The sequence below is a fragment of the Scyliorhinus torazame genome, chromosome 14 (genome assembly GCF_047496885.1).
Source record: "Scyliorhinus torazame isolate Kashiwa2021f chromosome 14, sScyTor2.1, whole genome shotgun sequence".
In the NCBI taxonomy this organism is placed as follows: domain Eukaryota; kingdom Metazoa; phylum Chordata; class Chondrichthyes; order Carcharhiniformes; family Scyliorhinidae; genus Scyliorhinus; species Scyliorhinus torazame.
Window position 1 is genome coordinate 128,511,015 of NC_092720.1, and position 16,131 is coordinate 128,527,145.

Sequence of the window (16,131 nt, forward strand, 5' to 3'; positions counted from 1 at the left end):
ATGATATATTTCCCAGTCAGAATGGTGAGTGACTTGGAGGGGATCCTCCAGGTGGTGGTGTTCACAGATATCTGCTGTCCTTGTCTTTCTATGTGGTACTGGTTGTTGGTTTGAAAGGTGCTGCCTAAGGAACCTTGGTGAGTTCCTGCAGTGCATCTTTCCACTATTCGTTGGTGGTGCAGGTTTGAATGTTTGTGGAAAGGGTGGTGGACACTCTCGGAGGAGCCAGAGATGGATCATCCATTCGGCACTTCTGGTTGAAGAATGTTGCAAATGCATCAGCCTCGCCTTTTGCACTGATGTGCTGGGCTCCTCCATCTTTGGGGATGGGGATATTTCTGGAGACTCCTCCTCCAGCGAGTTGATTAATTGTCCACCACCAGTAACAGCTGGATGCGGCAGGACTGTAGAGCTTAGATCTGATCCATTGGTTGTGGAATTGCTTAGCTCTGTCTATTACTTGCTGCTCACATTGTTTGGCACACAAGATGTCCTGTGCTGTAGCTTCACCAGGTTGACATCTTATTTTTCGGTATGCCTGGTGTTGCTCCTGGCATGCTCTCCCGCAGAACCAGGTTTGATTCCCTGGTTTGGTAATAATGGCATATAATAATGTTCCGGAACATCAGATTACAAATTGTGGTCGAGTACAAATCTGCTGTTACTGATGGCCCACAGCGCCTCGTGGATGCCCAGTCTTCAGTTGCTTGCTCTGTTTGAATTCTCTCTCATTTAGCAAGGTGATAGTGCCACACAACACGATGGACCATATCCTCAATGTAAAGATACGACTTTGTCCCAACAAGGTTTGTGAAGTTGCCACTCCTACCGATACTGTTATGGATAGATGCATCTGCGGCGGGCAGGTTGGTGAAGATGAGGTCAAGTATGGTTTCCCTCTGGATGGTTTACTCACCACCTGTCGCAGACCCATTTAGCAGCTATGTCCTTTTGGATCCGGCCAGCTTTCAGTGATGCTGCTACTGTGCCCCTCTGGGTGATGGACGTTGAAGTGCGTCAGTGCTTTCTCAAAGTGGTTCAACTTGGAGGAGTACTGATTCATCAGCTGAGTGGGGGTGGGGGAAATGGTACGTGATAATCAGCAGGTTTCCTTGCCCATGTTTGGCCTGGTGCCATGAGCCATCATGGAGTTCAGAGTTGGTGAGGACACCCAGGGCAATTTCCTGCCTCCTGTATACCACTGTGCCACCCCCCTCTGATGGTGATGACGGTGTCTGGGACGTTATCTGTAAGGTATAATTCTGTGAGTATGACTATGTCAGGCTGCTGCTTGACTGGTCTGAGACAGCTGATCCGATTCTACTCCTCTCAATTCCCAAGCAGGGCATCTCCCAATTCTCACCGCCTTCTATTGCCAAATCAGTTAATAACATCTAGAAAACGTGACCAACTTTGCGAGACTCACATAAGGAACGTTTTGAATGTTGTTTTGAAAATATAAATAAACTGCACTCGAATGGATCACTGGGTATACGAGAACAATAGCTCAAGGAATGCACAGAGATTTATATGGCACAATCCATAACACCTTGCGGACAGCTGTTTATTAAACATAATGCCCCCAATTTTTTCCAATATGGGTTTTTAAGTTAGCTGGCCTGTAATTGCCAATTTGTACTTTATTCCTTTTTTGATTATTTAGGACTATTGGCAACCTTCCAGCCCTTGTCTACTGGAGTATTTATGGAGCGCTGAGTAATGTCAAGATATCATTAATTTCTTCTTTTCATTCCTCGGGTACCTTATTCCAGATGTGTCCCATGAGGCCTAGGAACCTTCCAGTTTCTGCTTAACATATTCTTTATCAGCCTCTGAATGTGCTACAAATGTCTGGCTCCAGTCACGCTGACTGGAATTCTTTACAGTCCTTCTTTGCTGTATTAATGATGGTGAAAATGTCAGCTTCCGCCATCATTCTTCACTGAAAACTGACAGCAACTTTGGGAGATTGGAAATGCACAGAATAATGCAGAAATTCAGAAGTTGCAGTGTGTCAGTGTACAGAATGTTCCACCATTAGGTGTGAAAAGATTCTCACAAAGTGCAATCTCCCTTGTAATCATGGTTTGGCAAGAACTTTCATTCATTCACTTTTGGACCTTTGAAAACGCTTTGTTGATTGAGATGTTACTGGTGTTTCAGTGACGCGCTAATTTCAACATCCTTACCTGCCCTGAGAGGCTAATTTTATATTTGTTGAATGTCAATTTTCTCCACAACAATAAAAACTTCCATTAATATTTAAAAAAAACAATGTTATTGTTTACAAGTCTATTTAAATTCTAGTTATACATTTATTTCACTATCTGAAAATATAAATTAAAAGTGAAGGATTTTATGTGCTTTTAACTTCTTGGTTTGCTGTGTTTGTGAATACTTAAAATTGATTGGTTGTTTTGAGATCTGTGGTGAACACTCCCACCTCGCTGCTGACTGCAAAATCTGGGCCACTGTAAAGGATACGTCTAATATTCCCATATGGGTACATTCAAATCCTTATTAATTGTTTGATTCAATTTATCTTTTAATAAACACACTAGTTCTTCAACCTCCCTTCTATTGGTAACATCGTCGCCATACCTCAGCTGTTTGCTGTGACTTGTTTGCACTGCAAAGCCCAATAAACTGTACTTCCAGCTGAAGGAATGTTTCACCAATACTAATCAATCGCGTGAGTGTAAGATCAGATTGCATCTTGTTTAAAATCCACCTGTATATACATTTGTGAATAAAATGTCAAAGTGCTTTTGATTGAATAGGGCTACACATAAGAGGGTTCTCCACTCAGTAACTACTCAGAATTTACTCTCACCTGTCATCCCTCCGCCCACGAAAACGCATATCGTCTGGCTCCCTCATGAATCGTTCATCTAATGGTTTCCTTCCATCCCAACCTTGGGGTGGACCCCGGTTTGGGCCCCTGTGCTCAGGATCCCCAAAGTCCCTGTACTCCTGATCAGGAGGAAAATCCCGCTGAGGGCCAGGCCCCCGTCTCCAACCCTCATCAACAGGTGGCGGACCCATGCGGTTCTCAAACTCCCGCGATCTGTGGCTGTATCGCTCATCCTTCCGGTAATCTTCATGATACTGGTCCGGTCCTTCAAAACGATCGTGGTAGTCTTGGGGTGGGCCTCGTCTCTCTGCGGACCCCCTGTTTTCCCGAGGATCACCCCAATCATGGGAACCCCTGTAAGGAGGTCCCCGTTCAGGGTCCCGCTCTGCACTCTGATCGCGCCTCATTTCCTGTGGATGGCCCATGTGATGGTTTGGAGGACCATGAGATTCACCTGTAAAGACAAAACCAATTTGAAACTATTAATTAATGCAAACAGATGAAGTATATGTGCACAAAAACGAAAGGGCCATTCTCCTCATGCAGAGTGGTATTTAACTGAGCAGATTGAATGTCCAGCCAAAAGTGCATCTAAACACCGATGACCCATTCACAAGTCAAAGACTAATATAACAGGCTGAGGTCCATAAAATCATATATGGAACGCTAAATAAACTGTTCTGAACATTATTAAGAGTTTTATTTCTCATACTTCACTCAGTCACTGAAATATTTGATTTCCCATAGACAGCTATAGGGACAAGAAATGAGTGAACAGGAACTAGAAATGAGTGAATGGGAAGGAACTGTGCTTTGTTGTCCAACAAAACCAAAAAACCTGTATTTGTACCTTTAACAACTCCAAAATACTTTGCAGATGTTCAAGTACTTTTTGAAGTGTAGTCCCTGTTATCATTTTTATAATGCAACAGCCAATATGTGCACAGGAAGCTCCCAAAAATAGTAACATGATAATGGCCAGGTGACCTATTTTACTGATGTTAGTTGGTGGCTACATATTCGCCAGGACACCAGGGGGATCTCTCCTCATTTTTATCAACTGATTGGCCCCCAACAGTGCAACACGTTCTCAGTATTGCACTGGCAGTGCCGACTTACACTTTGCACACAAGTCTTTGGAGTGAGATATGAACCTAGAACCTACCGACTCGGGAGACAAAAGTGCTACCCACTGAACCGCAGCGGTTCAGTGGCACTGCAAACGTCTGTAAACCAATCCACAGCCCTCTCATTCTGTAAACTCACAAACCTCGGAATGGATTCATCTGCAAATCTTCAAATGGATTATTTGCAAAACTCTGATGAAATGTGTTCTGGATGCATGGAAGCATTACATCTGATGATGTGTTTTCTACTGAATGACCCCCAGCATCGATTTGAGGTCTTGCAATGAAAGATAAAGATGTTTTACTGAAGCTCACCGATCACTGAGAGCTCCTTTCCGGCACTATGTGGATGGGTGATCCAGCCTAAAATCCACATGTACTAGTATCAAAGATGATCTACATTTCTGCATTTATTAGGTGTGATAATGATGTAAACTTTTTTTTTTTTTAATTTGGGAGTACCCAATTATTTTTTTCAAATGAAGGGCTTTGCAGCTGCATTTGAAGTAGTCCAGTGTAACAAAGTCCTAGAAACTGAATGTGAGAGACTATTTCAAGAACAAACATTAGGTCAACCTCTGCAACACTTACTTAATGAGCAAAAGATGAATATGGTATAATCTAGACAATGCTTCATTCACAATATGTTGCATAAATTGTCCCTGTCTGTGAGAAAGAACTTGAACGACGAAGCATCCCACTTGTCTTTTTAAAATCACATCTTTCCTCAGCTTTCCAAACTTTTTGTGGATAGGTCCATTCAAAAGTCTAAGACCACTAAAATTGGGATTGTGAACCTTTACAGATCAATCAATGCCAGGTATCTATCTGCCAACAGGAAGTGAAACCCCTGCAGGTTCAACTGGTTTGAGAAAGCTTCCTCTTGCCTCGTCTGCAATGGAGCACTTTGCTGGTTGCCTGGCCAAAAACAGATGACCAAATGAGATTTGGGAGTATGACCTGTAGATATAGTGACCATCCAAATATTACCTGTTCAACAAAGAACATTACAGCACAGTCCCTTCAGCCCACCAAGCCTGCACCGATCCAGATTCCTTAATTAGACCTACTACTTACTGCTCAAACAATCTGCATCTCTCTATTCCCCACCCATTCATGTGTCTATCAAGATGCATCCTGCTGTCATGCCTGCCTCCACCACCTTCACTGGCAGCGCGTTCCAGGCACCCACCACCTCTGCGTGAAAAACGTTCACCGCACATCCCCCTAAACGTTCCCCCTCTCACCTTGAACCTGTACCCCCTGGTAATTGAGTCTTCCACCCTGGGGAAAAGCTTCAAGAATGAACCATTGACAAAAGCTAGTGAGTTGACCAATCACCTTAAATCTTCTCAAAACTGGAGCCATATATTCTGACAGTGCAATTAAACAATGGATTGCACTGTTTCCAAAACACGATGCAACAAGGATTTCATTTAAAACTGCTGCAGGGTCAATAGCATCTTATACACTTTGTAGTCCGGACTGAAGTTTGTTAACATATAATTCTTCCACAAAAAATGGGAGTATCCCGCACACAGGAATCACTGTTGCTTCTTCCTTCTCATCAAACGTTAAACATTACTGCACAAGATTGTTGCAAAAAAACAATGAACCTTTTTGCTCATTTAACCCTTAATAACATTTATACCCAGGAAAAGTTCAACAAGGCAGTGTGATAAGTGTGAGACTTGAAAAGACACCCAACCCTTAATGCATCTGTTGAATGAATATGTGTACTGCTGATCTTCTCACCTTTACTCGGCCCAGGACCTGGAGGTCCCTGATTGGAAGCAGGTAATCGAACCGGTCCCTGTGGCACCATCATCAATGGTGGCACTTGGTTTGGAGCCTTTTGTAAGAAAAAAGTAACGAGTCAAACGTGAGGCACACACCCAATTTTTAAAAAAACCTTTGAAGTTTCACAAACCACACTGGGCAGAAATCAGTCAAATGCTGCACAACCAAGAAAATAAAGCTGACATTACAAAACTTTATTTTGCACCTTTTTTTTTTGTTAAATCTAATTGGATTGTCTGTCAAGGTTATTCAACATCAGTTTAATTGTCTTTTGAATGTTTTTCTGAAAAGGAGTCCTGTTTCATATAAGGAACTGAACAGAATGTGTTACTGAGACTGGCGTGAGGGGATTACATAACTGTATAAGTTTTACTCAATAACTTCAGTTACTATAGGATCACAGCACCCCAATGAACATTGTGTTGAATGGCAGCAGTGGAAGAGAAGGAGATTCAGACATTGAGTAGGAAGTGGGTGACAATCTAGAGAAGCTGACTGTAAGAGAAGTCGAAACGGTGGGTCTTGAAGATGTGAAATCCAGACTGAAATCTGGAATGGCATAAGGAATGGAAAGAGCTAAGGATGGAGAGGCCGGAATATTGCACTGTAGTTCTTTCAGGATTCCGATCCAACATGTTCCAATTAACCAGTGGTAGTAAGTGCTGACAGAAAGGTCATTTTTCTTAAGGAAGTTTTCCCCAATTGCTGGACTTATCGCTACTTTCAGTTAGTTCCTGAATGAATCACTGGATCTCATTAGTTATATCAAAATATTTCCTCCAATATCAGAAATAATCAGGTATGTTTTCTAATCATTTTCAAATAACAGGATCATGATTATGCTCCATTCTTTCGATACGTTAGTACACAGTACACAGCTAGAACTCTCCCCCACACCTTACACTGCTAGAACTCTCCCCACATCTTACACGGTTAGAACTCTCTCCACACCTTACACTGCTAGAACTCTTCACCCACACCTTACACTGCTAGAACTCTTCCCCCACATCTTACACTGCTAGAACTCTCTCCACACCTTACACAGCTAGAACTCTCCCCACACCTTTCACAGATAGAACTCTCCCAACAGCTAGAACTCTCCCTACACTGCTAGAACTCTCCCCATAACTTACACAGCTAGAACTTGCCCCACACCTTACACAGCTAGAACTCTCCCAACAGCTAGAACTCTCCCTACACCTTACACAGCTAGAACTCTCCCCATACCTTACACAGCTAGAACTTGCTCCACACCTTACACTGCTAGAACTCTCCCAACAGCTAGAACTCTCCCTGCACAGCTATAACTCGCCCTACACCTTACACAGCTAGAACTCTCCCCACACCTTACACTGCTAGAACTCTTCCCCCACACCTAACACTGCTAGAACTCTCCCAACAGCTAGAACTCTCCCTACACAGCTAGAACTCTCCCTATACCTTACACAGCTAGAACTCGCCCCATACCTTACACTGCTAGAACTCTCCCTACACCTTACACTGCTAGAACTCTTTGCAAACGATAGGAAGATTGGTGGAGTTGTGGATAGTGAGGAGGGCTGTTGTCGGCTGCAAAGAGACATAGATAGGATGCATAGCTGGGCTGAGAAGTGGCAGATGGAGTTTAACCCTGAAAAGTGTGAGGTTGTCCATTTTGGAAGGACAAATATGAATGCGGAATACAAGGTTAACGGTAAAGTTCTTGGCAATGTGGAGGAGCAGAGAGATCTTGGGGTCTATGTTCATACATCTTTGAAAGTTGGCACTCAAGTGGACAGAGCTGTGAAGAAGGCCTATGGTGTGCTAGAGTTCATTAACAGAGGGATTGAATTTAAGAGCCGTGAGGTGATGATGCAGCTGTACAAAACTTTGGTAAGGCCACATTTGGAGTACTGTGTGCAGTTCTGGTCGGCTCATTTTAGGAAGGATGTGGAAGCTTTGGAAAAGGTGCAAAGGAGATTTACCAGGAAGTTGCCTGGCATGGAGAGTAGGTTTTACAAGGAAAGGTTGAGGGTGCTAGGCATTTTCTCATTAGAAAGGAGAAGGATGAGGGGCGACTTGATAGAGGTTTATAAGATGATCAGGGGAATAGATAGAGTAGACAGTCAGAGACTTTTTCCCCGGGTGGATAAACCATTACAAGGGGACATAAATTTAAAGTGAATGGTGGAAGATATAGGGGGGATGTCAAAGGTAGGTTCTTTACCCAGAGAGTAGAGGGGGCATGGAATGCACTGCCTGTGGAAGTAGTTGAGTCGGAAACATTAGGGACCTTCAAGCAGCTATTGGATAGGTACGTGGATTACGGTAGAATGATATAGTGTAGATTAATTTGTTCTTAAGGGCAGCACGGTAGCATTGTGGACAGCACAATTGCTTCACAGCTCCAGGGTCCCAGGTTCGATTCCGGCTTGGGTCACTATCTGTGCGGAGTCGCAGATCCTCCCCATGTGTGCGTGGGTTTCCTCCGGGTGCTCCGGTTTCCTCCCACAGTCCAAAGATGTGCAGGTTAGGTGGATTGGCCATGATAAATTGCCCTTAGTGTCCAAAATCGCCTTTAGTGTTGGGTGGAGGTGTTACCTTGGGTAGGGTGCTCTTTCCAAGAGCCGGTGCAGACTCGGTGGGCCGAATGGTCTCCTCCTGCACTGTAAATTCTATGATAATCTATGATTAATCTAGGACAAAGGTTCGGCACAACATCGTGGGCCGAAGGGCCTGGTCTGTGCTGCATTTTTCTATGTTCTATGTTCTACACCGTACACAGCCAGAACTTGCCCCACACTGTACACATGTAGAACTTGCCTCACACCGTACACAGCTAGAACTCTCCCTACACATTACACAGCTAGAACACGGTATTGATGGAGGAACAGATTGGGAAACAGATTTTGGAAAGGTGCAGAAGTCATAGGGTAGTAGTCATGGGCGACTTTAACTTCCCAAATGTTGAGTGGAAACTCTTTAGATCAAATAGTTTGGATGGGGTGGTGTTTGTGCAGTGTGTCCAGGAAGCTTTTCTAACACAGTATGTAGATTGTCCGACCAGAGGAGGGGCAATATTGGATTTAGTACTGGGTAATGAGCCAGGGCAAGTGATAGATTTGTTAGTGGGGGAGCATTTTGGAGATAGTGACCACAATTCTGTGACTTTCACTTTAGTAATGGAGAGGGATAGGTACGTGCAACAGGGCAAGGTTTACAATTGGGGGAAGGGTAAATACGATGTTGTCAGACAAGAATTGAAGTGCATAAGTTGGGAACATAGGCTGGCAGGGAAGGACACAAGTGAAATGTGGAACTTGTTCAAGGAACAGGTGCTACGTGTCCTTGATATGTATGTCCCTGTCAGGCAGGGAAGAGATGGTCGAGTGAGGGAACCATGGTTGACAAGACAGGTTGAATGTCTTGTTAAGAGGAAAAAGGTGACTTATGTAAGGCTGAGGAAACAAGGTTCAGACAGGGCATTGGAGGGATACAAGATAGCCAGGAGGGAACTGAAGAAAGGGATTAGGAGAGCTAAGAGAAGGCATGAACAATCTTTGGCGGGTAGGATCAAGGAAAACCCCAAGGCCTTTTACACATATGTGAGAAATATGAGAATGACTAGAGCGAGGGTAGGTCCGATCAAGGACAGTAGCGGGCGATTGTGTATTGAGTCTGAAGAGATAGGAGAGGTCTTGAACGAGTACTTTTCTTCTGTATTTACAAATGAGAGGGGCGGTATTGTTGGAGAGGACAGTGTGAAACAGATTGGTAAGCTCGAGGAAATATTTGTTAGGAAGGAAGATGTGTTGGGCATTTTGAAAAACTTGAGGATAGACAAGTCCCCCGGGCCTGGCGGGATATATCCAAGGATTCTATGGGAAGCAAGAGATGAAATTGCAGAGCCGTTGGCAATGATCTTTTCGTCCTCACTGTCAACAGGGGTGGTACCAGGGGATTGGAGAGTGGCGAATGTCGTGCCCCTGTTCAAAAAAGGGACTAGGGATAACCCTGGGAATTACAGGCCAGTTAGTCTTACTTCGGTGGTAGGCAAAGTAATGGAAAGGGTACTGAAGGATAGGATTTCTGAGCATCTGGAAAGACACTGCTTGATTAGGGATAGTCAGCACAGATTTGTGAGGGGTAGGTCTTGCCTTACAAATCTTATTGAATTCTTTGAGGAGGTGACCAAGCATGTGGATGAAGGTAAAGCAGTGGATATAGTGTACATGGATTTTAGTAAGGCATTTGATAAAGTTCCCCATGGTAGGCTTATGCAGAAAGTAAGGAGGCATGGGGTAGTGGGAAATTTGGCCAGTTGGATAACGAACTGGCTAACCGATAGAAGTCAGAGAGTGGTGGTGGATGGCAAATATTCAGCCTGGAGCCCAGTTACCAGTGGCGTACCGCAGGGATCAGTTCTGGGTCCTCTGCTGTTTGTGATTTTCATTAATGACTTGGATGAGGGAGTTGAAGGGTGGGTCAGTAAATTTGCAGACGATACGAAGATTGGTGGAGTTGTGGATAGTAAGGAGGGCTGTTGTCGGCTGCAAAGAGACATAGATAGGATGCAGAGCTGGGCTGTGGCAGATGGAGTTTAACCCCGAAAAGTGTGAGGTTGTCCATTTTGGAAGGACAAATATGAATGCGGAATACAGGGTTAACGGTAGAGTTCTTGGCAATGTGGAGGAGCAGAGAGATCTTGGGGTCTATGTTCATACATCTTTGAAAGTTGCCACTCAAGTGGATAGAGCTGTGAAGAAGGCCTATGGTGTGCTCGCGTTCATTAACAGAGGGATTGAATTGAAGAGCCGTGAGGTGATGATGCAGCTGTACAAAACTTTGGTAAGGCCACATTTGGAGTATTGTGTACAGTTTTGGTCGCCTCATTTTAGGAAGGATGTGGAAGCTTTGGAAAAGGTGCAAAGAAGATTTACCAGGATGTTGCCTGGAATGGAGAGTAGGTCTTACGAGGAAAGGTTGAGGGTGCTAGGCCTTTTCTCATTAGAACGGAGAAGGATGAGGGGCGACTTGATAGAGGTTTATAAGATGATCAGGGGAATAGATAGAGTAGACAGTCAGAGACTTTTTCCCCGGGTGGAACAAACCATTACAAGGGGACATAAATTTAAGGTGAAAGGTGGAAGATATAGGAGGGATATCAGAGGTAGGTTCTTTACCCAGAGAGTAGTGGGGGCATGGAATGCACTGCCTGTGGAAGTAGTTGAGTCGGGAACATTAGGGACCTTCAAGCAGCTATTGGATAGGTACATGGATTAAGGTAAAATGATATAGTGTAGATTTATTTGTTCTCAAGGGCAGCACGGTAGCATTGTGGATAGCTCAATTGCTTCACAGCTCCAGGGTCCAAGGTTCGATTCCGGCTTGGGTCACTGTCTGTGCGGAGTCTGCACGTCCTCCCCGTGTCTGCGTGGGTTTCCTCCGGGTGCTCCGGTTTCCTCCCACAGTCCAAAGATGCGCGGGTTAGGTGAATTGGCCAATGATAAATTGCCCTTAATGTCCAAATTGCCCTTGGTGTTGGGTGGAGGTGTTGAGTTTGGGTAGGGTGCTCTTTCCAAGAGCCGGTGCAGACTCAAAGGGCCGAGTGGCCTCCTTCTGCACTGTAAATTCAATGATAATCTATGATTAATCTAGGACAAAGGTTCGGCACAACATCGTGGGCCGAAGGGCCTGTTCTGTGCTGTATTTTCTATGTTCTAACACTTCCCACACCTTACACTGCTAGAACCCTCCCCACACCTTACATAGCCAAAGGTCACTCCACACCTTACTCAGCTAGAACTCTCCCCACACCATACACAGCTAGAACTCTCCCCACACCTTACACAGCTAGAACTCTCCCCACACCATACACAGCTAGAACTCTCCCCACGCCTTACACAGCTAGAACTCTCCCTACACCTTACACAGCTAGAACTCTCCCCACACCACACAGCTAGAACTCTCCCTACACCTTACACAGCTAGAACTCTCTCCACACCGTACACAGTTAGAACTCTCCCCACACCTTACACAGCTAGAACTCTCCCTACATCTTTCACAGCAAGAACTCTCTCCACACCGTACACAGTTAGAACTCTCTCCACACCGTACACAGCTAGAACTCTCCTTACACCTTACAGCTAGAACCCTCCCCACACCTTACACAGCTAGAACTCTCCCCACACCGTACTCAGTTAGAACTCTCCCTACACCGTACACAGCTAGAACTCTCCCCACACCTTACTCAGTTAGAACTCTCCCCACGCCTTACACAGCTAGAACTCTCCCTACACCTTACACAGCTAGAACTCTCCCCACACCACACAGCTAGAACTCTCCCTACACCTTACACAGCTAGAACTCTCTCCACACCGTACACAGTTAGAACTCTCCCCACACCATACACAGCTAGAACTCTCCCTACACCTTTCACAGCTAGAACTCTCTCCACACCGTACAGTTAGAACTCTCTCCACCCCGTACACAGCTAGAACTCTCCCTACACCTTACACAGCTAGAACCCTCCCCCACACCTTACACAGCTAGAACCCTCCCCACACCGTACACAGCTAGAACTCTCCCCACACCATACACAGCTAGAACTCTCCCCACACCTTACACAGCTAGAACTCTCCCTACACCTTACACAGCTAGAACTCTCCCCACACCATACACAGCTAGAACTCTCCCTACACCTTACACAGCTAGAACTCTCTCCACACCGTACACAGTTAGAACTCTCCCCACACCTTACACAGCTAGAACTCTCCCTACATCTTTCACAGCAAGAACTCTCTCCACACCGTACACAGTTAGAACTCTCTCCACACCGTACACAGCTAGAACTCTCCTTACACCTTACAGCTAGAACCCTCCCCACACCTTACACAGCTAGAACTCTCCCCACACCGTACTCAGTTAGAACTCTCCCTACACCGTACACAGCTAGAACTCTCCCCACACCTTACTCAGTTAGAACTCTCCCCACACCTTACACAGCTAGAACTCTCCCCACACTTTACACTGCTAGAAGTCTCAGTGTTACAGCAGTATTAATTGGCAAAATAATGATAAGCTGGCAGGAATCACCCTGGGTCCTGTCAGGTTCAGCAGCAGCTGTTCTGATGCTGTGACGTTTCCAATACATAAAATTAAGATACTGCCAGTACGCTTAAAACTGTTGCTAACCCACTGTGTGCAAGGGGAACAAGCATAGGAAGGGACTGCTAACATTCAAATAGATCTCGGCAAAGTATAGGAGCTATTAAATAGCAAATGGAATTGAATGTGAGTAAACAGAAGGTGAAACACATTGATACAGTAATACAAAACATGCTAGATGGGTAGATGGCCAATGACAAATTTGATTTGAGTGCAATTATCAACCATTAATTCAGCCTATATAAAAAGAAAAACTTGTTTTTTTATAGTGCTTTGATGAAGAATGTTTGAAGTGGAATCACTTATAATTTCGAAAATGTGGCAGCCAATTTGCACACAGCAAGTTTCTATAAACAGCTATGCAATTATGACCAGATAATCTGTTTTTTGTGATGTTGATTGAAGGATAAATATTGTCAGGACACTTCCCTGCTCAGCTTTGAAAAAATATTTTTGAATCTTTTATGTCTGCCTGAAGGGTCAGATGTCTAATCCAAAGGATACTGCAGTGTCCCTCCGTTTTGCACTGGAGTGTCAACAGGAAGCTGTTAACTAAAAGCCCATTCTTGAATAAAGATGCATTTCGATGGTGAGGTCATTGACTGAATCTCTCTAAAGTATATTAATGCAATGCAGAAGATAGGAATGACCACAATTACTCTGGGACTTGCACCTCTGGCTGACAGAATTTAAATAGTCCTCATTCAAAGATTGGAGTTTGGATATGGTTCAGGTCTTTAAAATGCTGGACAATATAGAGAACGAGGAGGTCATTTCACTGAATCCACCATGGCCTAACCAGGGTTGAGAAATACCATTACTGGAGTTCCTTTAGCTATGCAGAAAATATGTGGATGAAACCTTCTCAAGGGCATTTAGGTTGGGCAATAAATGCTGACCTTGCCAGCGGTGCCCACATCCCATGAACTATTAAGAGAAAACATAATGAATTAATCCTATCAATCTTGAGGGCTTTGAGGATAAGTTCAGATATTCCCAATCAAATCTCAACGTAGTTGGCTGGCTCTAATTTTATAGTTCCCAATTATGAAACAGATTTACATTTAAACAATAGCCTCATTGCATTCCCCCAAAGCACTTCACATGCCATAATCTTTCTGAAGGGCAGTAGCCATTATGCAGACATCACAGCAGCCATTTTGTAAACAATGGGCGCGATTTTCCCAAAAGGGACAAAGTCCCCGAGCGCGTGCGTTTAGCCATGTGTTTCCCAGCACTCGCGGTGTTGGGAAACACATGGCTATTCAACGCGACACGCGTTGAATAAGGGGCTTGAATGGGGAACGCACTGCCAAGATCGCACAGAACCTCATTTTGTACATTGGGGATCTCCGCTCGCCGGAACGCCCCATTGTAGCGAGACCGGAACGCCATTTTCCAAGGCCCCCCAAATGACCCCCGAACGTCCTCCAAGCCCCAACGCACTATGGGAAGGTCCCCGCAGCGCCTCTCCCCCCCCCCAAAAAAGACCCTCGCCGGGCACTGCCGGCCCAATCACGCGCACTTGAGCAAAAGGTGCCAGCTTGGCACCCTGGCAGTGCTAACCTGGTACCCTGACAGTGTCCATGCCAGCTGACAATACCACCTGGGCAGTGCCCGGCTAGCAGACAGAAGCAGAGAACCTTCCGCTCCTCTTCAAATAGCATCATGACATCCATAACATTCACCTGAACTAAACAGAACAGATTTTAGTTTAACAGTTGATCTCGGGCAATATAGCACTCCCTCAATTTTGCAGTGAATGGTCAACTTGGATTATATACTCAAATCTTGATTGGGACCGTGAGCCTTCTGGCTCAGAGGTAAAAATGCTACCAACGGGGCTAAAGGCCATAACAGCCACATGGTACTATAGGAAACTGTGTGTTTCCAAAAAGCGTGTACAGAATGAAACAGTGCTGCATGGCACAATAAACTGTATTAAGACTCAACAATCCATTCATTCCATAGCACGTGCATGTACTTGCTCTAACTTAATCTCCTGACAGAGTTGGGTACAAAATGCATCCAGCACTCAAAAGTAACTGAGAAAGGGTTACAGGATATCCATCTGCCCAATTGCATTTCAGAGTGTATTAACATGCTCCCAAGAGTAGAGTACGAGAGACAGCACTCTCGTCTCTGGGCCAGAGAGCTGTGGTTTCAAGCCCTCCTGCAGAATCAAAATCTAGGCTTGCAATACTGAAGAATTGCAGCTTTGTTAAAAGCAGCAGTCTTTGATCAGAAATTAGCCTGTACCTCAGTGGAGGTTAATCACAGATGAACAAAGAATTCTCCCTGCCTTTTATGCAAAGGATTAACAGATCATTCATATCACTACTGTTTGGAGGGTCGTTGCTGGTTTAGCTCAGTTGGCTGAACAGCTAGTTTGTGATGCAGAGTAAGGCATCAGCGCGGATTCAATTCCTGGAGTGGCTGAGTACAGAGGTTAGCACTGTTGCTTCAGAGCGCCAGGGTCCTGGGTTCGAGTCCCGCTTGGGTCACTGTCTGTGCGGAGTCTGCACGTTCTCCCCGTGTCTGCGTGGGTTTCCTCCGGGTGCTCCAGTTTCCTCCCACAAGTCCTGAACGAAGTGCTGTTAGGTAATTTGGACATTCTGAATTCTCCCTCAGTGTACCCCGAACAGGCGCCGGAGTGTGGCGGCTCGGGGATTTTCACAGTAACTTCATTGCAGTGTTAATGTAAGCCTACTTGTGACACTAATAAAGATTAACAAATATAATATCTGCCGTTACCCTCACCATCTGTTGCTCTCTACAGTGCCAATGGGAGCAGGTTTAGCTCAGTTTGCTGGATAGTTGGTTCAGGACACAGTGAGAAGTCAACAGCGCGGATTCAATTCCCATATCGGCCAAGTGTGTTCATGAAGGCCCCGCCGTCTCAATCTTGCCCCTTGCCTGAGGTGTGGTAATCCTCAGGTTAAATCACCACCAGTCAGCTTTTCCCCTCAAAAGGTGGTCATATGGCGACTTTACTTACTTACTGTTTGTGGCACATTTCTTTGAGAAAAATGGGTAAATACACGGTAACAGGTTCTTGCAGGTGAAGCACTTTGAGATGTTTCGCAGAGACATGTGCCACATAAATGAAAATCTTTTATTCTTTAGTCTTATATGATGTTTGGACACTCAAAAATAATATGGAAGCTTGCAAGTGAAGCACCATGCCCTAGAATATTTCTTGCT

The 16,131-nt window shown here is 44.9% G+C and overlaps 1 protein-coding gene across 4 annotated transcripts in view; it reads right to left on the reverse strand.

Moving 5' to 3' along the window:
- The window catches only part of wdr33 (WD repeat domain 33), a 178,254-nt gene that overhangs the window by 24,554 nt on the left and 137,569 nt on the right, over positions 1-16,131 (reverse strand). For all 4 annotated transcript variants that reach the window (XM_072474881.1, XM_072474878.1, XM_072474879.1 and 1 more), the window contains 2 exons: positions 5,737-5,833; positions 2,834-3,308 (listed from right to left, as the gene is read on the reverse strand). In XM_072474881.1, the coding sequence (XP_072330982.1) occupies positions 2,834-3,308; positions 5,737-5,833 (572 nt within the window). The remainder of the gene's footprint in view (positions 1-2,833; positions 3,309-5,736; positions 5,834-16,131) is intronic.